The 26421-nt window shown below is 36.5% G+C and overlaps 1 protein-coding gene across 1 annotated transcript; it reads left to right on the top strand.

The window, feature by feature from the left end:
• The first annotated feature begins 1805 nt into the window (after positions 1 to 1805).
• On the top strand, positions 1806 to 17495 carry slc7a11 (solute carrier family 7 member 11). Its single transcript, XM_058798905.1, has 13 exons — positions 1806 to 1820; positions 5840 to 6375; positions 9811 to 9937; positions 10475 to 10590; positions 10713 to 10838; positions 12377 to 12476; positions 12555 to 12599; positions 12722 to 12845; positions 13412 to 13515; positions 14358 to 14454; positions 14782 to 14931; positions 15657 to 15834; positions 16256 to 17495. The coding sequence occupies exons 2-13, from the start codon at positions 6090 to 6092 to the stop codon at positions 16309 to 16311; spliced, it is 1509 nt and encodes a 502-aa protein (XP_058654888.1). The 5' UTR covers positions 1806 to 1820; positions 5840 to 6089; the 3' UTR covers positions 16312 to 17495.
• Positions 17496 to 26421: the final 8926 nt, after the last annotated feature.

The following is a 26421-nucleotide window of genomic DNA, read 5'->3' on the forward strand; positions in this document are numbered from 1 at the left end:
AAGAGATGATATTTGATATAACAGCAACTGGACACACACACAAAATGTTCCTGACTGACTAAATTGTAAACAGTCACAAATGTTGATTTTTGTCTACTTCAGAAGCAGCCTGGAGCCCTGAAAGTGTGATTTTGGTGAACTATATCAGCTTCCACCGCTTCACACAGAAACAGCTACACGCTGTTTTACAAGATCTCCCTGCTTTTTATGATAATGGACTTCAGACATCATTATGGAACTTGCTGAACTCCATCCTTGTTGGAATGGATCCCTGAGTGTTCCTGATCATTAAGTTCGGTAAGTTAGTCTGGTCATAGCTTCTGGTAGAATGGATGACTGAAAAAGCAAGGTGTTAACTTTCCCACAGGCTTCCCTTAGGCCTCACTGCTCAGGCTGAAAACACAGCCTGACATACACACAGAGAAAGAGAGATTAAAGGATGTTTGGATACATGCCTGGAGCCTCTTTTATATAGGAAGATTCCACAATTCTGCGGGAGAGGATGGGTTTGATCCCTCACTTATTTCTTCCTCTCGTCTTAGAATGATTCTACAGAGAGACAACCACTCAACCTTCTTCACATTTCTTCCCTGAAGCCAGCCTAAAGTACACAATCCCCAACAGATGAAGGACACCTTAATATGTGGACTGTGTCTTCTGGCTTACTTTCTTAAGAGGTTAGGAGGGCTTTGTGGCACTAATACTTGTAAATATATCCATAAAGAAACTTATATGGGAAAAAAAAGGAGTTTAAAAAGAAAGCTCACCCCAAAATGAAAACTTACTTATGCTGTTCAAACTCTATGACTTTCTTTCTTCTTTGGAGCACAAAAGGTGAATATCATGGACACTCTTTATAATAATAGTGAATAAGGACTGTAATGCATCAGAATGACAAAAAACATGCTAAAAGTGATCCATATGACTTCTTTGCAACATTCAAATTCCCCTGAAATCATGTAATAGCTTTGTCTGAGGAACAGATTTAAATTTAGGTTGTTATTTACTGCTAATTTTCTGCTCTACTAAGCTGACAAGCATTACCACTAGTTATTGTCAGTGAGTTGAACTCAAGTTTGATTCATGAACAAATTATTCAGATCAATCAACTGAATGATTGAAAAAAATAATAATTCAAAACTTTGTCATCACTGCTTGTATCAAACATGACAAGGACAGCTAGATAGATGTTAAGATTATCAGTGAAATAGTTCACCCAAATAAATCGTTTACTCATCCTCATGCCAAGTTTATATGATTTTCTTCTGTGAAACATAAAAGACGATGTTTTGGTGAATGTCTCGAAGTTTTATGGAACTCAATAGTAACCAGTTCTGTTATCAACATTTTTTCAAAATAGCTTTTGTGTTCTGCAAATGAAAGAAAGTCATACAGGTTTGAAATGATATTAGGGTGAGTAAATAATAACAGACTTTTAATTTTTGGGTGAGCTATCCCTTTAAATTACAGTTTGTTCCTCACACAAATCTATTGAATGGCTTTAGAAGACCTATCAAATATATGTACACAGTAGGGAAAGCATCCTTTAGTCTTCGGTCTTTATGTCAAGCTGTGTGATTGTTGTTGAATATTGTTAGAATTGCACAGCTTTCTTCTTACAGATAAAGATTTGAAACCGTGATACATGTTCTTGCCTTCACTGTTGACTCTTTCTGTCCCATGACGATCTCTTCTCCCCCTCATCGTATTATAGTTTATTGGACTGTGCAGGAGAGATGTTTCTTGAGAATATCGTTCTTGCTATCCTTCTTCCAGCTTGGAAAACAAGTGCAAGGACCGACCAAGGGCATGCTTTTGGGGTCAGTTGTTCAAAATTGGTATGAGAGTGTATAATATATATTTGTTTACTTTCATGGTGTCCTTTCATGTCTCTCCTTCTCAATAACTACACACTGTGTACCACAGAGTATCACAAGTTTACTTTGAGCAGCAAGAAGACCTTCAGCTCAAGATTCTTATGTGCCATAGATCTATGCCACAGGCAAGGGGAGGAAAACTAGTCTAAACTGTGTTCTCAGCTTGATCAACATTTTTTTTTTTTGGAAGAAAAGTACTGTAAACATCTATAATATTCTATCTTTAAGGAATAATTACACCTTAGAATCTATCTATCTATCTATCTATCTATCTATCTCTTTTGAAATTTCTATTCAAAGAAAAAAAAATGTATTTTGAGAAATCCTGAAAATAAAAGTATCAGGGTTTTCACAAAAATAACTGTTCAACATTAATAATAATAATAATAATACTAATAAAAGATATTTCTTGAGCACAAAAAATATTCACAGATTACACTGTAAAAGCAGACAACTATGGAAGCCCGTTTCCACCACTGAATAATGAAAAAAAAGGTGTAATTGCAACTTTTTAATAAAGTCAGTATTGCGTAATATAAACTCGCAACTGCAAGAAAAAAATAAAGTTGCAATTGTGACTTTTTTTTCTCTCATAATTGCAAGTTTATATATTACAATTCTGACTTTATAACACACAATTGTGTAACAAATCAGCTCAAAAGAGAAATGTATACAAATAATTACAATTATTTATATCGGCTGATAGTAATAACTGTTGCAGAATTAAATTTGCCATCAACTGATCTGTTCGTCCAGCAAACATTCAGTGTAAGTTCATATCAACTATAAGAAAGGATATTTCCATGGCCGTAGAAAATACTTTCCTATTAATGCATTAGAGCATGTAGTGAGGGTCAAAATCGTAAAGAGACATTAATTTGCACAGCACAGCCAGAAACTCATGTAATTTGTGCACACAACTTTTATTAACTAAACGCTAACACACATAACTAATCTAAACAAAGTCAGTCAAGTCAAGTCACCTTTATTTATATAGCGCTTTTACAATACAGATTGTGTCAAAGCACTTAACAGTATCAAATTGGAGGATAGAGTGTCAGTAATGTATAATGATAAGATTAAACACTCAATTTTCAGTTAAAGGCATTTAATTATTGAATTCAGAGATGTCATTGTCTAGCTCAGTTTAGTTTAAATAGTATCTGTGCAATCAAATCGGCGATAATCGCTAGAAATTAAGTGTCCCCGACTGAGCAAGCCAGAGGCGACAGCGGCAAGGAACCAAAACTCCCTCTGAGACAGAATGGAGAAAAAAAAACCTTGGGAGAAACCAGGCTCAGTCGGGGGGCCAGTTCTCCTCTGACCAGACGAAACCCGCAGTTCAAAAGTTTATATTTCTATTTTAATTTTGTTGCAATTTCTAACAATAGTAGTATTATGTAGTTAGGTATTTTATTATATTTTAGTTATTTTGTTATTTTTGGTTGATATATCAAACAAACAAACGAATAAACATTCACTCACGTGTACATACAAAGGGGAGCTAAAGTGGGTGAATGAAGCCATTAGAGAAAACAGAGAATGCAGTTATGGAAAGAGTCAGTTAACCACCTGAGTAAAACCATCAGCGCCATTTATAACAGGGTCTATAGATTATACTAAATCTCTGTTTCGTTTAGTTAAATGTATGATACTTGCATTGCCTTGGTGATTGACGAGTGTCCGGATGAAAGGTTTGGACTCACGATTACGTTCTTCCGGTTTGAAGAGTGATGAATTCCAAAGATGTCCTGACTCGATGGTGATTGGGAGTTTCTTCCCAGGTAGAAAGTGAAAAAGAGCTAAGAAAGAGATCTGCTGAGGTCCGAGGACCTTTGGTTGAATGGAAAGTCAAGGCCGCAAGGCCTGGCACAAAAACTTAAGGGTCCAGAAGAGTTCTAGCTCACATCCTCATATTCTCAGAATCTAAAAGATTTGCAGACTGGTAGGCGTCACTGATGTGAGAGCTTTATCTAATATAGAGGTCACACCTCTGGGGTGTCAAAGAGCCAATGGTGTCTTGAACTTTTGGAGGGAAAGTTTTACGACTCTTTGTCTCTGAACATGGTAATTTGCATATGAACTGGATTGGAAGTTGATATACAAACTATTAAAGATTCTTAGAACACTAATATGTTGCATAGGTATCAACATATAATATACAGTCTCAATTAGATCATCCGAAGACAAATCTATCATAAGCATGCATAAAACAGGATACAATACACAAGAACATATACAAGAACAGTAATAATATACACAACGACCTGAAGATATGTGTGTCCATTCAGATTGGTTATTAGATTGGTTGCCATGGATCCGGGGGCCTGGAGTCATCCACAGGCATACTAGCACCCAGTATGTGTTTTGGGTGAGGGGTCTGTGATTATTTGTTAGTCTAATAACTAATTGATTTGTTAAATCAAATGAAAATATACGTGTCTGATTGGTCCAAATGCTACAATTGCAAGTTATTAAGTAATAATTGTGAGATCTAAAGTCACAATTCTAAGAACGCATCAGTCTTTTCCCCCCTCAGAATTGGACTTTATAACTTGCAATTGCGAGTTTATCTCACAATTCAGAGAGAAAAATTCAGAATTATAAGAAAAAAAGTCAGAATTGTGAGTTTTTATCTCGCATTTCTGACTTTATTTCTCGCTATTGCGAGTTTATATCTCACAATTCTGAGAACAAAGTCAGGACTGCGAGATGTAAACTGGCAATTGTGAATAAAAATGTCAGAATTGTGAGATTACAACTCACAATTACTTCTTTTTATTTTTTATTTAGTCGCAGAAACGGGCTTCCTCAGAAAACTTTCTTAAATTTTACATTTCCTTATTTTTTCACAATATTAGACTACTGTTTTTTTTACTGTATTTTTGATTAAATAAACGCAGCCTTGAGCACAAGAAACATTTAGCATAAGAAAATTCTAAAAATCTTACTGACTTAGATCTTTAAAATCTATATGTGTATGTGTATATATAATATTGAAATAATTTAAATCTATATGTGGATGTGTATATATAATATTGAAATAAAAATAAAAAAACAAATCAAAATGTTTTTTTCATAATACAATTAATGTTACTGTACATTTATCTTTTTAAAACTATTTTAAAAGTTATTTGTGTGACATTTAATTCTCCTGTGGCATCAAATTATTACAAATCTGTGTGACGCATGCTCATAAAAAGAAGTTACATTTTAGAGGAACAATTACAAAAGTGTAGTCACAACTATTTGTAATTTCTGCACAGTCATAATGATTCAAACAGTCATAAATGAAGAGTCATATATTTTTGTGGGAGTTATACAGGTTACAAAATTCAGCTATGGTGTAAGAACTTACAAATCATCAGAAGTGATGGTTTCACAACACTGAATCTCTCACAGCTGTGTGTCTGGGGCGATCTGATGTAATGTTACATCAGCCTCCCTACGTCTTCACTCTTATTTACAGAACACTGTATCAGGCTTGACTGGAATGGCTTTGTCTGAAACCACAACCCCCCCTCCCTAAAACACACCAACACACCTTCTCTCTCTCTTTCTCACACACACACATACAGTAACTAATGCCGTGTGGTTTGACCTAGATTCATTTTCAAACCGTGTGTCAACATTAAGTATAAAAAAAAAAAAAAAAAAGATAACAGTCAGTTCCCAATCCTGGAAACAGGAGTTTGCTATCAGTCTAAGGTCTGCTTACTTGCTAATCAGAACACGTCTATAACAAGTGCAGTGAAATGGGCCTTTGAAAGAACAAGAGAAAACAGTGGGTGTTTTAAGTGAGTGCTGGATGCCTTTGTGTGATCTGCATGTTACATGAGGAAAGGTGAGAATCGGATACTATTGCTGAAGCATCATGACTCGGGGCTACGCTGCTGCCACTAAACACCATAACCATAACAGGAAACACCTCCTTCACTCACACATTGCCCTGTAAATTTCAGGACAAAATGAAAAGAGGAAGACAAACGGTAAAGGAGAGAAAAGGGGAGTGTTTGAGACACTAAAAAGGCCAGCGAGAGAGAGAAAGAGGAGGGAGAAGCCACTTCACATTGTATTTGTTTAGACTTGTCACAGCGTATCAGAAGTTTGCTGTGAGAACACCTTCCACTCAGGCCTCTCGTGTGCCACTGGTAAAGGGAGGCACGCTACGCTTTGAGTCAATGTGTGTGTGTTTGTGAGTGAGCAAACAAGATGCCCAGAAGGACTGTGTCAGTTCCCCATCCCAACAGGGATCCAACTCCAAGTAATTTTGGAGGGAAAGACCCTCTCAATTCAAATGGAGACCCCCACACCGGAGCCCCTGAGGAGAAGGTAGAACTGCGGAAGAAGGTGACCCTGCTCCGAGGAATCTCTATCATCATTGGGACGATCATTGGAGCGGGAATATTCATCTCTCCAAAGGGAATTCTGAAGAACTCGGGCAGCGTGGGAATGTCACTGGTGGTGTGGTTTGCCTGTGGGATTCTCTCTCTTTTCGGTAAGTGTCACACACAACACATATGTTAACATATGCAAACATGAGTGTATTGACATGTGCATATGCCCTCACACACAGACTCCCTTTCATCTTTTTTTTCACACAGATTATACAGTTTTGACAAATGACCCAAATATCTCTCCCACTCATCTAGAACAATTGAATTCTTGGTTCCTGATAAAATCAACTGTTGCATTTTAATTTGAGGAATTGTACAGACGCTGACTAACCAGTTTTATGCAGTTTTTATATTATGACTAACCTAACAGCTCTGCTGACGTCATTCATTAGCACACACCACTATGCCACCTGAAATAAATTAGTGTTCTTAAAAGTACATTCGACTAAAACATTGAACTGTCATTTACTAAGCCTCATGACATTCCAAACATTTTTTTCCAAGGGACATCAAAAGAGAAGTTTAACAGGTCTCAGCTGTTCTCTTCCTCACAATAAAAGTAGATGGAGAAAAGGGGCTGTCTAAACAGGACATAAAAATGCACCGTATAAGCAGGTTTTGTAGTGCCATTTGATACATTTGTGTGAAGAACAAAGTCATTATTCACTAAAAATCCTAAAAAAACTTGTTTTTCATGATTACATTCAGATTCACTGTATGGACTTAAGCAGCTTGGACATTCTGTTAAACTTCTCATTTTGTATTCTACAGAAGAAAGTAAGCCATACAGGTTTTATGTGTACTCTAACACCTGCTTACTGCACATCTGTTGATTTGGTTCTCCATAACGCACCTTTTTCCTGACTGATTAGAAGAGTACTGCTATTTGAAGTCACAAAGACAGAAAGAAAGGAGGACTGGATGATTTTAATCACATCTGGAAGAACGAGTAGGCCCATTTGAAAATTTGGCACAGTGGATAAAGCTGCATTTATTCAAATAGTAGATGGAAAGACCAGTCTTGTTTGCACATTGTGCACATTGCGTACTTGCTCATTATGTGGTTGCTCATTGAGTACACTGTGTACACAGTTAGATTAGTTAGATAACTCTTAGTCAGAGAAATTATTTCACCAACACTTTATTAAAAAAAGTTTTGTGCCAACTTGTCCTGTTACATCAAACTGAAAAGTTTTCTATCAATGATTGAAATTACACAGTATTTGATTATATTTTACAATAATATTCAATTAGTTAACGCAAGGATTCCCAAACCTTTTTTGTAGCTGAACCCATTTGACCTTGAGTATCAATGAGTTGTACTGAGTATCATGTATTAACAATCAACAATTAACATTCACAGCATTTATTAATCTTGGTTCATGCTAATTTCTATATATAGGGCCAGGTTTACTAACAGCTTGTGCCAGCGCAAACCATCTTTTGGCCTTAAAATTGTACTGTCAGGTTTTACTAAAGATGCGCAGTGAAGAATTAGCGCTGAAAAGGCGTGGACACAGTTAATTTTGCGCTTGACCTTATTGAATATGTATTTGTAGGAGTTTCCCTTTTAGATGCAAAAGTTACGGGAGGACAATATTCAAATGAATCACGCAACGTGTTTTACTAACGTTTGTGCTTGTCGAATTATTGGCATTTACGCCATTATTTAACGTCCAAAAAATGCATGTCTTCAACTATTTTGCGCTTGAAATGGCTGCAATTATTGTTGCTAGGAGGAGGCAACGCAGAGAACAGAGAGCACATGGTAGAAGGGAGAGGATTTTTTCCACATGTATTAATTTATTTAGAAAGCAAGAAGAACACATTATCCGAACATATCATTTGCCAAGCCATGTTATTTTTAATTTGCTTCAGGAAATAAAAGGCGACTTGGAACCCCCAACTAGGAGTCACGCAATACCAGCTCTATCGAAACTTCTTGCAAACCTTCATTTTTTGACCTCCGGTTCTTTTCAACGCACTGTGGCTTCTTTATTTCTTTATTTGCGACTATGCTAATTTGCGCTGCGCTTGGTAAATTGCATTGGTCGATATGTAAATGAGATGTTGCATTTGTGTTCTTTAATTTGCGCATTGTAGTAAATCACCCGCAGAAATTTCCCTTCCTATCGGTGCTGTTTTGGAATTGCGCTCTTGCGCTAATTTGCCCTGTTTAGTAAAACTGGCCCATGCTGTACTAAAAACTTTTCAAGTTGCATATTAGTTAACATGTAAACATAGGTAAACCGTAAATGTAACAATAACAAATGTTACCGGATGTAAACCGTAAATGTAACAATAACAACAGTAGTAACATTTATTAATTAACATTACCCTAGATTAATAAATTTGGCAAAAATATTTTTTGTTAGCTCATGATACCTAATCCATTAATTAATGTAAAGAAATGTATGCCATTACAAATTGTTACCATAATCTTTAATGTTACCATAATATTTAATGGGACATGACAAAAGATAGTTTTCAGCCAACATTAGGGGCTAAACCCTTCGGTTACATGGATACGAGTGAGAAATACTGGGTTCAGGAAGCCCAATATATCAAACAGCTGCAATAAAGAAATTGATGGGAAATGGCCCGAATGGCTTCCGATAACATAAATAAATAATATCACTATAAAATCCAAAGACTAAATCTGCTTACTTGGCAATTGATGCATGACACATACAGCATCCAATCAAGCTCCACTATGAACACTATTTTGAAGATGATCTGTCCCTAATTCATTACATTAGTAAGTTCAGGTTTTACTGGATCGTCTCTAAGCAAGAATTTCAGGCTACGCGTGAAGAATCTGAACAGAGGGCTTCTCTAATGCATAATGTGTGTGTCCATGCATGATAGAGGCCGATATTGTCTTACGCCATCCTTTGATGGGGAGGAGAGCACGGTCTGACACCGTGGAGGTTGATGGCTTCGTGTGTGTGTTGAAGAAGAATTAGTTTGTGTATAAGAAGAGCATTGTTTGACAGTGTGTTTATTCATGTGTATGTCAGGAGTCATTTCACACTTGTCAGCTTTCTTTTGTGTGCCGCAGCCCGCAGGCTTTGAGGAAAAGCTGAGCCGCCGTTTAAAAAAAAAATGCCCATTCATCCACAGTTTCTTTCAGAAACAGGATTTCTCAAATCTGCATTCTGAATTCTCCTGTTGTCCCTTGTATTTTAGAGCTCTCTTTACATTTACCTTTTGAAGCTCACAAGTCAAGGGCTGCGAGTGAAGCAGGCTTTGATTCAAACAGAGTATTCATTAAAATGTTAAAATGCATAGAACTAAAAAGAGCTTGCGTAACATGCCCTCTCAAAGAACGAACAGATGGTCCTAATGAACTAACTTAACCATGTGCCTTTAGGGTTGCTTTGCAGGTGTTGTGTAAATCTTGCCACCTTCTTGAATAGTTATGGCACTCGCTCTCCAAGACTGGCCTTTGTCCAGCCACTGTCACCTCATTTTGCCAAAGTATAAAAGATTTGTCTTAATTTTTCCTAGCTATTTCTCCCTTTTGTCCCTTTTAGGTGCTCTATCATATGCTGAGCTGGGTACCTGTATTAAAAAGTCTGGCGGCCATTATACGTACATTCTGGAGGCGTTTGGTCCGCAAGTGGCTTTTGTGCGATTGTGGGTCGACATGATTGCCATAAGGTCAGTAAATCTTCATTCATCCTCTGTCTTCATTGTCAGTTCTCTGGAGAACTGCCAGAATAAACAAACGCAATCCCTTCAGCGCCCCAAATAAACACAAGCAAAGTCTCCCAGATGAAGGTGATCTCTCAATATTACTGCTGGGCTCCAGTAGTCATAGAATAAAAACCAGAGATGAAGTGTCTTATGACAATGAACAAGCCATCATGATGGCTCTCACGCAAAGGCTCAAGGGCTAGATGCAGCAGGTTCATATTTAATCACAACACCATCAAGATTAACATCTGTAGCTGTAGTTTGAAAGCGAATCAGCATTACACGAAAGAGAATACAGCACGTTCATGGCAAAGTTTCACCTCAGACTTTGTAGGGTATATGTGGGACTCGTTCTATGATTTTAACAGAAAAATGGAAGATAAGATGTTCTACTGCAATCATGATTCATCAAAAACATCATCAGAACACCCATGTTTTTGAGTGATTACGAGATATTTAGTGCAGGACACAGTGCTCAGCGTTTATTTTCTCATCTTGAAGACCTGCAGGTTTGGCTGTGATCGCTCTGGCATTTGGCCGCTATATTTTAGAGCCCATCTTCATGCCATGTGGAGTTCCTGAAATTGCCATTAAATTGGCCACAACAATCGGAATCAGTAAGCTTTATATAATTTATATATTCATATATAAAAATAATGCTGCTTGATGACAGTGTGTGTGTACGGGTTAATGTGTGCAATATTAACTATAAATTATTATGTATTCCTCTTCACTGCAGCTATGGTAATGTATCTAAACAGCATGAGTGTAAGCTGGACTGCCAGAATCCAAATCTTCCTCACATTTAGCAAGCTACTCGCTATGGCCATTATCATTGTTCCAGGATTATACCAACTTTTCAAAGGTATTTTTTTATTTATTTTTATTACGCTTACATAACGCTAAAAAAGCTGTGGTTTCTTGATTAAAAGCTAAATGCAGTAGTAAAATAAAAAATGAATTAAATTATTATATTTAAAAATGATTAGTGCTGTCAAATGATTAATCGCGATTAAACGCATCCAAAATAAGTAAATTGTTTACATAATATGTGTGTGTGTGTGTACTGTGTATATTTATCATGTATATATAAATGCACAAACATCCAGTATATATTTAGAAAATATTTACATGTATTTACATGTATATATTTATAGAATTTACATTTAGTCATTTTGCAGACGCTTTTATCCAAAGTGACTTACAATTGGGGAATACATAAAGCGATTCATCTTGAAGAGGCAATCAGACAGAGGAAGTGCTTGCAACACCAAGTCTCAGGCATTGTTCAAATAAGTACAAGCTAGCAAGGGAAGGAATAAATAAAGAGAAAGATACAGTTTTTTTTTTTTTAAGTTTAAGTTTAACTTATAAATAAGTTAAATTTATATTATGTATAATATATATTTAATATATAAACATAACATATTTTTCTTAAATATATACATATATGTGTATGTATTTACATATACATAATAAATATACACAGTGTACACACATATATATTATGTAAACAAAAACTTTTATTTTGGATGCGATTCATCGCGATTAATCATTTGACAGCACTAGCAATTATACACACCAGCGTTTAAAAGTTTGAGGTCTGTAAGATTTTTTCTTTATTTAAATTTCTAATTTCATATTACATTTCCATTTATATAACTTTTGATTATTATTACTAATTTAGGGTCCACTCATTTGGCTTTTGCCGAGTTCACACTGCATGATTTTAGCCCCAATTTTCACTTGCCGACGGGTTTTGCGAAATCGGAGGCTAATCGGCGCTCGTTCACGCAAGTGACAATCACGTAGTGTGTATTATCGAAGACACGATCTGAGAGAATCGGAAATATTTGGCATGCTAAATATCTGGACCTGTCTGCGATTCAAAATCCTGCTGTGTGAAATGAGTTCTGACTGAAAAATACATCAGCGATGTCCTATAGCCAATGAGAGAGCAAGATACAGGGCAGCGGGAAGTTCGGGGAGGAAAGTTCTCCCCAACCATTTCCTCCTCCACAATCTTTTTTTTTTCCCACTGCAAATCAGTGTACAGACCATTTGTATACCAAACTTCTTCCGGGCTACCATTGCGCATGAGAACTGTGATCTTGCGTTATTCCCTTATCACTTCTCGCTTGGTTGTGAAATGTAGTTTGCGGACCAGACAGAGTTGTTGGCGATTCTTCCTATTGTAAAGTCATGCAGTGTGAAACCTCCTGTCGCCGATCCATCGTGCAATGTGAACAAAGCAGCAGCCGCATGCTACCCCAGACAGTCGTGCAGTGTGAAAACAACAGTGATCTGACGCCTTTGAAAATCGTGCAGTGTGAACTCGGAATTAGGAAAAACAAAAATTAGCTTACCAAAATGCTAATCATTTGTCACTGATTTCTTCTGCAGGGGAGACCAAAAACTTTGAAAATGCATTTGAAGTCAACACCATAGATTTGACAGGACTTCCTCTCGCCTTCTACTCGGGGATGTACGCCTATGCCGGCTGGTGAGCCCACCTTCTAATTCCACACAAATCCCATAATGCCTATAAAGTCTTTGAATACATTTTTTTGGTCTCGTACAGGTTTTATTTGAATTTCGTGACTGAGGAGGTGGAGAATCCTGAGAGGTTAGTGATTGGATATAACAAATGTAATTTCTGCAGAAGAGGTTTGATGGTTTAATTCAGCTGTTTCTAGCATGGAAAACCAAACCGCAGTGATGACTTAGGTGTTAATTTCCATTCCCCAGGACGGTGCCTCTTGCCATCTGCATCTCCATGGTGATAGTAATGATCTGTTACACACTGACAAACGTGGCATATTACACTGTGATGTCAGCAGAAGAGCTGTTAGCCTCCAATGCCGTAGCTGTGGTGGGTCACTCCGTCTGCTTCTATCACACATCTTATTCATTAACAACAAAAGTGGCAAAATCCAAGATTTGAACATTTTTTCATGTAGCAGCAGTAACTGGTTCTTTTAAGAAAGAGATACCAGCTTTATAAATGAGTTCAAGCTATTTGCTGTAGTGACTGTAGCAGTCAACACCTTCCGCCTCAGCAAAGTAAATGTGATTACATAAAGCCAGTGGCTCTAAATGCCTGTCTGTTTCTCTGCTGGAGAAATCATATACCTCTCACAAATAACTGACAGCACCAGAATCCGTGCACAGATCTCCTGCTAGGCTGTGAAATGCTCGAAAAGCTTTCTCATCTCGTTAGACGTCTGTAATGCATTCATTTATAGCCTGCGTGTCTCTATGCAAGCTTACTCTTTATGGAAAATATAAAGACTTTTTACTGCACTGATTATTCATAAACTCCAACAAGTCTAAAAATTGAGGATCAATGTTGTTTTGCTATTTTGCTTCACAAAATGAGCTCCTCTTTCTCACTCTCTTTTCATCTCTTCTCTCGCCTCCATTCATCTTTCCCAACAGACATTTGCAGAGAAGCTGATGGGAAACTTCTCATTCGCAGTTCCGGTTTTTGTGGCTCTGTCTTGTTTTGGGTCCATGAATGGATGCCTTTTTGCTATCTCAAGGTATGTGTCCCAGTTTTGAGTCTCAGATTACATTACCTAATTTTTGTTTTAAAATAGAGTTATGAAAGTTTTAGGGAAATCAGGAAACAATTTTAATGATTTTTGGAGAATATCTGTTTAGTGTAAAAGTACCAATTCGATCTCAGGAGAAAACCTGTAAATTGCTTTAAGAGTGTGTTGACAATTACCCTTAGAATATGAAAAATCAATAATTAAATTGAGTTTTTTGGGCATATTTTAAATCTTTAGTCCCTAGTAAGTAATACATTTAAGATATATTTATTTTATACTAAGTATAGTTCAAATCTAATTACATATTTACTGACATATTTACTCTGCTCGAGACTTAACGATATAAAAATAATTAAACTTTACTGGGATGACTACTTGTGCACAATGCACATTTCTTAATATTAAGCCTAAATGTGTTTTAATGTCACTATTGATTACGATTGTATGATCTTTAAATAATATAGGTCTTTAAATGCAAGATATTGAAGTGTACCTAACTTTCATACTTCAGTATATCTTTAGTTGGACTTCAGCACAACTAATTTTGTAATTTAATTGTTTAGAAGTAATTTCAATTTAGCAGACTTTAATTATACCAGTTTAGTGTACCAAGAGGACAACAGCAGGGTATTTTTATTAAGTACATAAATATGCAAATGTATTTGTAGTATACTTAGTATGAAATAAATGTATTTCAAATACATTTTAGCATATTTATTTTTCACTAGGGGGTTCAAAGAATATCTTTCAAAGTTTCAGAATATTGATGTTTTGTAGATCTAGGTTTGTATTTACAGTGGATGTTTTAACATTGTGTCTCTCTTCCACAGAATGTTCTACGTGGCCTCTCGAGAAGGTCAGCTTCCTGAAGTTCTCTCTATGATTCACATACGCCGACACACGCCATTACCTGCTGTGATTGTCCTGGTGAGTCATAGACGCACGCATGTCCCACTCAATGGTCACCTGAACTTATACTCCTGTACAGCTGAACAAAACCATTTGCAGCATCCTTTCTTTCCACACATTGAGCATTTCAAGTATCAATGTTCAGTGATGATAAAAAACATAAGAAATTACTCATAATGGCAGTCCAGGCTTATACACATTTGAAAGCTTCAAAATAAATATGTTCCCACTGTCAAAAGGCTCAGAAGATCTTCAAAAAGGAACAGAAAAACTTTCACTTTACAGGACCACTTTTTGCCAGCATGCATTTTTCATGTCTACATGCCTACTTTATCTTTCTTTCAGTATCCGATCACACTACTGATCCTCTTCTTAGGGGACATCTACAGCTTGCTGAACTTCATGAGCTTCCTGCGCTGGTTGTTCATCGGCGTGGCTGTGGTCGGCCTCATCTACCTGCGCTACACACGCCCTGATATGCCACGACCGTTTAAGGTGACCCGCTTTTCTGTGCTGGCAGCCTATTATCTCATATCTCATACATCTCTAATGTAATATAACGGTTAAATATCTAGCGGTTAGGAAAACACAGCAGATTTAATTCTAAGGAGCAGAGGTGAGCCAAGCTATTGAGATCTCAATTGTACTCTGTCACTTTGTTATTGTGTCCAATTAATCTTAGGTTGCTCCAGGGGTCTTTTCTCTGGGATTGGTCAACTGGTGGTTATTTTGGATAAAAAGCGCCCAATATACTGTGAAGTCACCATGAACAAACTGAGCTTATATTTTTGATGCACTGAATACCCGTTTTTTCCTGTAGTCTTATCTAAGCATTTAATTTGTCGTAATGAAAAAGTTTAGCTGATTAAACTAGAAGAGGCTGGGTGTAAACATGTAAATTAAATTATGATACAGCTGTGGATCCCCTTTAGATATGAAATGGAAGATTTTACAGATATCCATGAGTGCAACAAACATGTTGTTTAAAGGAAATGAGAATTCACACTTATGACAACTCTTCTTCTGCAAAACACCAACTGTACAGGTCACAATAAAAGGGCACACAAGCACAATAAAGGATCATGAAAATGATCTGTTCACAACATTATGAGGAACAGACCTAAATACAGTCTAAAACTGGAAAACACATGCGGTTTATTGCACTTTCCAAAGTGCAAAGAAAAAGTCCCACTTTATCTTTGTGTTTTTCTCTTTCTCAGGTCCCTATTTTCATCCCTGCTGTGTTCTCCTTCACCTGTTTCTTCATGGTCTTCCTTTCTCTGTATTCGGATCCAATTAATACAGGGATTGGCTTCGCCATCTCTCTCACAGGCATCCCTGCGTACTACATATTCATCCACTTCGAAAGAAAACCCAAATGGTTCCAGAAATTGTCAGGTCAGAGGTTACATAAATGTAAATGGCAACAGCATAAAACTTCTGAATATGAATTTTTGTCTAGTAACACATTAATGATTCTTATAATGATGGCCGACAGGAAATGAAATGAATAAAAACAATAATCATTATGCACAAATGATGAAATATATGGAAATATATTCCATACCATATCTCAGCGGTTCAGTCCTGGAGGGCCGGTGTCCTGCAGAGTTTAGCTACAACCCTAATTAAACACACCTGAAGCAGCTAATCAAGGTCTTACTACGTATACTTGAAACTTCCAGGCAGGTGTGTTGAGGCAAGTTGGAGCTAAACTCTGCAGCCCTCCAGGATCAAGTTTGATGACCCCTTCCATATCATATACATATGCTAATTAGTGAGGTTGGTTATTAATGTTTGTTTCTCTTGTGTTTCTCAGACTCCGTGAACAGATCACTACAGATCATCCTAGAAGTGGTTCCTGCCGAACACTGACCGTTATCCTTTTTCTTTGCACATGTACTGTATGTGTGTGTAGGCTATACAGTATCTGTTAATTCATGTATCTAGTACAGTACTTCTCAACTGGTGGGTCACTGCCAAAAAAAGGGGTTGCAAGTGTGTCCTGAGTGACAGCAGAGAGAGAGAGAGAGAGAGAACAATCCTAAATGCAAATAATAAAATGCAACTGAAGCAAAACCAGTTGAGACCTACTGCTGTCGTATATCCAAAATGAAATACCATATCTCAGATGTCCCTGCCTCAGTCCACCTGAGAAAGAGACGTGTAACTGTCATTTCAACGCATTATTCATTTTCCAATGCTGTGAATCACCTAACATGACTGACATAAAGTCCATGCATTTTACTGAAGATTTAGAACCTTGGCCAACTTTCCTCTTCCACTTATTCAATTTACACTGCTATATCTTTATACACGTCAATGTCACATACGTCATAACAAGTGATTCCACTGAGGTGTGACTCAAGAATGGGCTCAGCCAGGGATTTGGACATAATCTGTTTCACTCTCCTCAATGGCTGAGATATTTGAAATTCTGTTATACAGACATGACTGTACATGTACAAAATGAATAATGGCTAAGACAGTATGGCTATTTTGTAGGGTCTTGTCTGACCAATAGCTGCATATCATATACACTACAGTGATATTTCTGTATACGATACACTGGATAATCTGATATTTTTATTGCCTGTAATGCTGCTTTATTGTACCATGCAGGAAAACTCCACAGAGCACTAATTTATGTTGATTATCGCTCCAGAATTGCTTTTAAACCTATTAACAACTTACTCGCCCATTCAGCTTGAAAATGAATCTTATTTATGACCAGTTTACTCCCAAGTGAATTGTCAGTAATGATTTTGCACATTAAAACTGCGTGTGTTTAAATACTAAATCACCCACCTACTGTATATCCTGATAGGACACCAGCCTACTTGATAATGTCTGGGTTTAATTAAATCAGTATTATGTTATATTATTATACTGTTTTAGAAAAAAAGTGTTTGAGACACTTTTACATTCACTGGTACATTTTTGTACAGCATATTGTATACAACTATATTGACTACTATAGTAGAAACAACTTTTGTAAAGCTACGAGCAAACTTTGTATGACCAATTCTATCAAATTAAATAAATCTATTTGCCTTTGTCTTTGTCTTTGCTATTGCTGAAGAAAATGTTTCTATGATGTTTGATTACAAGAAAAAAAAAAAAAAAAAAAAAAAAAAGTTGACAAATTAGAGAATTGCTCTCATTTGAACAAAAACCTAGCTGAACAAAAACAGATGATTGTTCAGAGGCACTTTATTTAAATAAAATTAATAAAATTAATTTCAATTTCAATAAAATTAATACTGATATTCTAAAAACATTCATATATATATATGAATGTTTTTAGAATATCAGTATTATTTTTTTACAACAAATCTTTGTTGTAAACATGCACATCTCATGACATAGGCCTACAACCATATGAACATCCAATCAATAAATGGACAAACCGAAGATATCTGGTTCACTTTGAATTGGATATAACCAAAAACTGACTCATTGTTAAATCAGTTGTGAACTCGATAATGGCTATAAAGAATTCATTGATTGAGTCTAATTCAAACTGCTAACTCACAAGTGCAGTTGAATCCTTTTGAGTCATTTTGTCCAACTCATTACAAAGAACCTTCTCATAAAAGTCAATTGGTTGCAAATCTGACAAAAACAACGGAAACAAGGAACAATGATGATAACTTGTGATGAAATCACTTACGTTTTCACAAATATCTACATGTTATATTCAAGATTCAAAGATGCAAGAGTAGATGTTATTTTTTTTTGTGCCCAATTTAGTCACACTTTACAGTCCTGTATTAGCTGATCTGGATGTCGACACACTCAATACAAAAAACTCAATCCATCTACCAGTGCAATTATAGATTAATTATAGATTACTCTTCACTAAGCCTATAAAAGTCAAAATTTAGCACAAACTGCTTTCTTTTTGAGAATTACAGTCTAATCATATTCAGAGTGGTAATCTGGACCATGTGGTGTCCTAACATGACCTAGAAGTGGTTAGAATGTCTTAGTGTATAGTGGGGCCGTAGATTGCACATGACAGGGAATATAATGTTGAAAGCAGAAAATGTGTTCTTGTGTCACAATGTGAAGATTTTGATCAATGAACAGGTCTCACGTCACAGAGTCTGCAGTTGTTGAAAGAGACCAATGAAATAACAGTAGCATGCAAAACCCAACTCGCAGTGTTTGTGTGTGCAGATAAGTTGTTGGCATTTGAACGGATCTAGGAGCAGAATGATTGATCCATTCCACTAGGATGATTGCATTACCCCTCTAACACCTCAACTGCTCACTGAGCCTCCCCAAGAAGATGAGAATACAGTAAGAAAGAAAACAGAGACGGCCGAGGAAGAAAATCTTACTTCACCCACACAACAATATCAATGTGAGTTATGCTTGTGTATTATACTAAGCACCAGTATATGTGTGTGTGTGTGTGTGTGTTGGCACCACCAGGGTTCCCATATCGCAGGCAACACAGCTCAAATGACTTTGTGAATAAGTTGAAGCTGGTGAACCGGGATTGAGTGCCAAGATCATGGCACTGGCCCAACAGACTAACACGCAAACACACTTGAGTGAACATACATCCCTGCCATGGTTGGACAACTGCCCAGTACAACAACATCAAGAGGAGGCCAGCTCCAGAGATAGGCATAATGCCATTACAACAAGAAGGAGCATGTCTGCACATACCAGTTCATTCACACAGTCTGAGGATGGAGATGCGCAGCTTGGTTAGTAGAGTTATGCTGGGAACCCTACAATCTTCACTGGAACATGGGGAACATAGTGCTCCATGCTAAACTAGAAATCACTAAAAGGAACAGAATCAGAATGACTAGAAGGAATCAGAATGGACTTTAACATGATTGGAACAAGTACAGGTGCAAAACGATGGAATGTGGAGACAAAGTGTTTTCCTTCACCTGTCAGTATTTCCTTCGCCAGCCATTTTTTTGGCAACTAACTAAATATCATGAAGAGCGTCTAAGCTTGAAACGTCACCTGTGGTGAGAACATAAATATTTTCCTATCTCTGGAGCTGTGGTGTGCCTACTTTGATTTTTTGGTTCAAATTCTTGTGTGGTAGCGCACCCACATTGAGCTTTTTGCCTATTGGATGTGCACACTTGGACAGTTTTTTTTTTTTAACTAACTAACTAGATAAATATTATTATCATGATGACAGGCTGGCTTCTCAACCATTTTCCTCTCGTCTTTCTTCCATAGGTTACTTCTGCAGTTCCAGCTGCTGTCACATGGGGGCGATAGAGTAAAGCTCAACAATCAGGCCTCCGTACATGAAAGAGCTAAGAAGAGGTTGTGTACTGTGAGATCTCCATCGATCAGTTAGACACAGCAGCTGCTGCTCACAACAACAAATAACTTTGTGATCTATAATGCATTTTCTAATCTGCGCATCTGCACACTCGTTCATCTCCGTGATCGGCTTCACGTCGAAGATCAACGGCTCCTTCGGTCCATGCAGACAGGGTCATGATTCTGCCTGACAATAAGACAGTGGGACTGATTTACACGTTCCCACACTCTCTTTTAAAACCTCTGGTTGCCTTCACATTTCAGACACTTTTACAGCTAATAAACCATCCATCCATGGCCGTAACCACCACAGGCCTGAAGAGGGATGTGTTGCTTTCAGTATTTAGATTAGTGGTCAATCAAAGTGGGTTTTTGTAAATCAAAGTTTACAAATCTTGATTTTTGGTCTTCTTCCATGCATCCAACAGCCCAGCTAAAAATGGCAACAAATGCAGAAGCCTGTTATTTGTAACAATCAACCCTCTATAGTGGGTTTCTTTTGGGAAGACTGGAATCTCAATTACATCAACTGGAGAAATGGGACATGAAATGAGATAGCGAGGCCCACGTTATTACAGCTCGCCAAACATGTGCACGCTTCGCATGTGGAACTAGCTTAAGTAAATGCATTCATTAACATGCACATTTGTGACTATAACAGATCCAGTCTCAACCATCCTTACAAATCTGATCTTTTTAAGGTTGCTCATAATTCACAGTCAGTTGTGAAATGCTAGATCTAAACTGCTTACATTTATGCATTCTCCATGATCTCGGTGTTGTGAGCACCATGCTTGACTGTTTGACACTACATTAAGATATATGCCGTCTCAAATAAGAATATTAAGGTATTATGAGTGTGTGGTGACAATATGAAAAGAGACGCAGGGTGACTAACCAATGATCGCATGCTCCATCATGATCTGTTTCCATATTTTCTGCGTAACAGAGCTTATGACTTTCTGTCTTGGTGCATGACTAGCACATTTGTATTGTGAATGTCCATTTGTCCGTTGTATAAATCTGTGTGTCTTTGTACATTTTAATGCTGTGACTGTCAGACAAAGTCACCGAAATTACTTACACTCCATCTCTTACAGAGTGATTCACGCCTCCCTGACATTTCATCAGCCTTGGGGTGTCTGTGTGTGTGCGCGTGCATGTGCGTTGTTTGTGATGGACTCACCCGATCTTAATGGCATAGAGGAAGAACATGTTTATGTCATGCTTGTATTTATGGGAGTTCTTATATAGTAGTTTACATACACAGCAATAGGGTTTGACACTAAACATTCTGATGGTATCAAAGACCTTAAACCTATTTAGAACAACTTGCACACTCACAGTGCACCTGCAGAATAACTGCTGTTTTGTTTTGTGTGTGCATTATATATACAGTATGTACTACATATAGATCCATAAGGATATGACATACTAGTGACAGCACTGTCCTGTAGTGTGACTTGCTAAATTCTGTAAAATATTTACAAAATTATTATGCATGCAATTGGCATAAATTCTTCTTAATAAAAACACAGAAGATTGAAATTTTAAGATTCATGCCATTTTCTAAAGCTTAATAATCACAATAAACTGCAAAAAGGGTATTACAATTGTGAAAAAGACCCATGTTTAAGTCCATATCAAGCTTTAAGGTCATCTTCACTCTAGCGTAGGCCTACTCCTAAAAGTTGAATTATGCAGAAATACACATTTTAAAGCGTAGTTTTTCTTAAAACGCAGAAAAAATAATAATGACCCATTCTGCACTACATATTACACTCTCAGAAATAAAGGTACAAAAGCTGTCACTGGGGCAGTACCTTTTCAAAAGGTACATGTTTGTACCTAAAGGGTCCATTTTGGTACCTTAAAGGTACATATTAGTACTTAAAGTGTACATATTTGAACCTAATAGGTACAAAAGTGTACCTTTTGAAAAGGTACCGCCCCAGTGACAGCTTTTGTACCTTTATTTCTGAGAGTGTATCATCCAATCAAAAGTGATGTTGAATGTCCAAGCTAATTTCCCATGTGCTATACCTAACCTTCAAACTTTCCGTCTTTGTTATATATTAAAATATTTATTATGTTTGTGTGCTTCCTTATACATAAAAGGATTTATTTGTGTGTTTGCAGGATCATGTGTTCAATGTAACAGTGAATACCGCAGCATGTGCATTATTTATATTGCATTATTATTTATCCCTGTTGCTTGTGCACAGCAGTACTCATTTATCATGAAAAGGACACAGAAAGTTCCTCTATTATCAGAGACATCCACACACATGCATACATGCACGCACATGTGCAAACACAAAATTTATTGAAAATCTTGTTTAAGGAATACAGTCAGAATCAGAACCAGCCTCTGAAACAAATGCTTGAAGTATGAGACACACATTTGTGCGAGTTTAGACAAAAGAGGCATCATGTGAAAACTATTCTGCATGTGTCATCTATTGGAGTGACGCGACAGCAGGTAACCTCCCAGTATCCTCAGACAAATGCTCCCATTGTTTTTACTGTCTTCGGAAAAATTCACATACTTTTTGGTTATGCATGCAAAGTTCATTTATTTTGAACTCTCTCTGAAGATACTCTCTCCACCTACCCCATCACCCTTAGGCAGTCGTCTACAGGGTGGACCACAAAGCCTTCACCTGTCACCTTCATTTAGACTCAACCTCAACATGTCTACAGACCTTTAGATATTATGGTCTGTTTGTGCATGTGTCGCTATTTTTTCTCTTTCCATCTCTCAAGGATGACTAACTCAAAATGTGTGCATGAATATTAAAACAGCTCCAATCAACATGTCTCTTTACATCTTATTCTCACACTTCTCCACTGGTGGCCACAGATGTTGAGTTGGGACAACTGTTAACCTGCAGTCACACTGAGCCTAGCTCTCAAAGATATCAAAAATGACTTTTTCATTTTATTTTATTTTTAGTTTTCATTACTTCAGTATGTAATCTATCGAGTAGAGATGGACAATATCTGTACCATATCTGTTATTGGCCTACTGATTTTTAAATGTATATTGAATATAAACTGGCCAATTAATTTGATATAAATATTCAGAATTTTGCCATCATCTTTAGCAATTCTCAAAATGAATATCCATTTTTCATAGTGTACATTATAATGTGATGTCAATTGGTTTTAGTTTATTTAAAAAAAATTATAATAATTTAGACAAATTAGTATCAATAGTATGAATTGAATATATTATAAAAATAATAAATAATGAATCATGAACCAACCATAATTTTTGTATCTATGCATTTTCAGTACTGAAGGGAAAAAAAGAAAAATAAATCCTAATATCCCAGTGTAATTATCTTTGCAAGGCAATAAATCTGAAGCACCTAAAGACATGACCTCATTTTGTAATGTTCTCCTTGAAAACACACAAATACACCTATTTATATGCTTATTTATTACAAACTTTAAGTAAAAAGCCACTAATTTGCAAATTCCAGATTGCATAATACAGCAACCATGACCTAAGTGAACTAACAAGGACAATGCAATGGATATAGGAAGCCACGTGGAGGGACCAAAATTATATCTATCTCTAAACAATCTCGTTTTCTGTCTTAGTAATTTAGTTTGGAAAAGGTAGTTATAACCGAAATGACTGTTATTTTCTTCTTGTCTTTGCTGTATGACTGCACAGAATCAGTATAATTGAGAACATGGATGGACATCCTCTAGGACCTGATTGGGTGCATTAGGTATCCAATAAAAGGTCTTAAAAGTCCGTGTTCTTAGATATGATGTCCTAAGAGGTGAGCAACAAACTCATTATCTTCCATTTTTAGTATCTAGGGCAATGTGTTTCCAAAGGCTGTTGCCAAGCATAGATCAGCAAAAATCTGTGTTTATTCCTGGAGTACATCACAAACTGTAATGGACCTCAGTGATACATTAAAGGTGAAGTTCTTTGAAACCATTTCAGACTGGACATGGGCCCCTTGAGATCGGTTTCTTAAAATGATGAAGTGCATCGTCTACTGTCTTCACCGAGTGATGAGGATAGCACTATAAATCTTCATTAAAATCTGTCTCTTGTTTTGACAGCCTATGCAGGTTTTGCATCTTCATAACTACAATGGGAATCTTGCATGCTTTAGCAATGTGTGGCATCCTGCCATTATGTATCTGCAAAAATGCGTTAATTTAGTTAAAACAACAACAACAACAACAGATGGACAGAGAGCAACAGGACGGAACAGAATGTAGAGGTCTCAAACATTGTTCAGAGTTTAACCACTTTAACATGACACAATGTCTTAAAAAAGTAGGTCAAAGATGTCCATCTGCATGTGTACAAAGACCAACAATTAAAAATATTGCAAACAGAGCATAAGAACAGTAAACAGTTCCTTAAGTCTCAGGCACACTGATAAACAAAAATCAACTACAAAATGGATTTTAATTACATGATAAAATAAATAATATATCAACTTCTAAAGCAATTTTAAACCCAAGTATATGCAATTTGTCTGCACAATAATGCAATGTCTCAGAATTATGTTAATTTGGGTGCTATTCTGTCATTATTAATATTTGCAAGCAAATGAGATTAATTTGATTAAATAATTGTCTGATCATGTAATCATTTCAATTACATCTTTACAATAAGGTTTATTTCATTAACACTAGCCAATGCATTTTCATGAACTAACAATGAAAAAACCAAACCTTGCATTTATTTATACTGTTAAATAGGGCTTCAACAAACAATTATTTTAATAATCGATTAATCTAACGATTATTAGAACGATTAATCGACTAATCGTCGATTATTTCACTGATTAATCAGTAGACATTGACTGATTATTCAGCTTTTGCAATTAGATAAAATGTTGAGTTATGCGTATTCTAACAAATATATAACGGTAATCACTTATATAACTTATGTAATCACAATTATTATACAAATATATATATTTGGCACACAAAATAGATGACCGACAGAGAAACTGTCTCATTCACCATTTAATTAGCTATATGAAAAAGTATAGACACATCATTCTGCCTAACATCTCCTTTTATAAGTCATATGGATAAGAAACTAAATAAAGGTAAGTGATATGACGTTTTATTTTTGGATACACTATTTTATTCACTAAATAATCTCTTTTAAAATACCTTATAGGGTTATGATAATCAAAACAGTCCTGAGCTAGATCAAACTTTGATCTTTGCAAACCAAACAATCATTCTAATGAAATAATATTTTTTCCCCACTAATAAAAATATTTTATCACTAGCTAGCTCCACACTGGAGAGCTGCTTTATAACAGAAAATCAAGTTTTAATTCTAACTGAAATCGACAATGATTCTGGTTTTTCATGTTTAATACTGTAAAGGTAAACGCTGCCTCAGAAGCCTGTCCGAAATCAATTTCGTGAGGTGCCTTTGTGCAAAAACGCTGCCTGCAAAGTCATTGTCTCATAAGGCAGCGAGGCAGCAAGTAAGCTGCCTAAGTTTTCAGATGCAGCCATATTCATCCAAATGCCGCTAAGCAGCTTCAGGTTTGTTCGGCTGCGTTTGCTCTTAAGTGCTGTGTCTTCTTCTCTTGAACTGCATCCAGGAGAGCTGAATTACAGTCTTGCAGACTCTTGCATTAGGTCATATGAGATCAAACGACTACTTGACTACAAAAATATTTGTTGATAATTTTTTATCGTCGACGTTGTCGATAATGTCGACTAATCGTTGCAGCCCTTCTGTTAAAAGCATAGTTCACCCAAAAATGAAAATTCTGTCATTAATTACTCACCCTCATGTCGCTCCTAACCTGTAAGACCTTCGTTCGGAACACAAATTAAGATATTTTTGTTGAAATCCGAAATCTTTCTGACCCTGCATAGACAGCAACGCAACTACCACGTTCAAGGCCCAGAAAGGTAGAAAGGACATCATTAAAATAGCCGGCCCCTATGTCAGCAGCACCACATGCATGCGTCGTGGTACTCTGGTAAACGCATATCAAAGACTGACACGGAAGAGAAGGAATTGTTGAATAAAGTTGTTATTTTTGATTTCATTGTGCACAAAAAGTATTCTCGTAGTTTCCTAAAATTACAGTTGAACCACTGATGTCACATGGACTATTTTAACGATGTCCTCCTTATGACCTTTCTGGGCCTGGAGGGTCAGAAAGCTCTCGGATTTCATCAAAAACATTCTAATTTGTGTTCCAAAGATGAACGAAGGTCTTACATGTTTGGAACGACATGAAGGTGAGTAATTAATGACAAAATGTAAATTTTTAGGTGAACTAACCCTCTAATTTCTACATGTACTATAATATTTTAACATTAAGCTGAATAAACTAAAATTTCAATAAATAATCTTCATGATGAATTATTTAAACTTAACATTTATTAATTATCATTAACTTAAACCTACACTACACAAATGTTCATTGTAAGTTCATTATACTTGATACTAATGTTCTGGATACCTGATACTAATGAATAGGCCTACTAATAAAACTAAACCCTACAGTAAAGTGCTACTAAAATTTGAATCAACTGACAGTTCTAATAAATGCCTATTCCTAGACATCTATGACTCCTACACAAATACACAGATTTATATTCATTACAGAGGTAATGAATTGAATACTCCATACATGACACACCACAGGTATTTAC

The sequence above is a fragment of the Onychostoma macrolepis genome, chromosome 14 (assembly GCF_012432095.1).
Source record: "Onychostoma macrolepis isolate SWU-2019 chromosome 14, ASM1243209v1, whole genome shotgun sequence".
Lineage (NCBI taxonomy): Eukaryota > Metazoa > Chordata > Actinopteri > Cypriniformes > Cyprinidae > Onychostoma > Onychostoma macrolepis.

Coding starts and splice junctions, on each gene's coding strand:
- slc7a11 (XM_058798905.1), top strand. CDS start 6,090: ATGCCCAGAAGGACTGTGTCAGTTCCCCATCCCAACAGGGATCCAACT. Junction 10,839..12,376: donor ATTATACCAACTTTTCAAAG/GTATTTTTTTAT, acceptor TTTCTTCTGCAG/GGGAGACCAAAAACTTTGAA. Junction 14,932..15,656: donor ATATGCCACGACCGTTTAAG/GTGACCCGCTTT, acceptor TCTCTTTCTCAG/GTCCCTATTTTCATCCCTGC.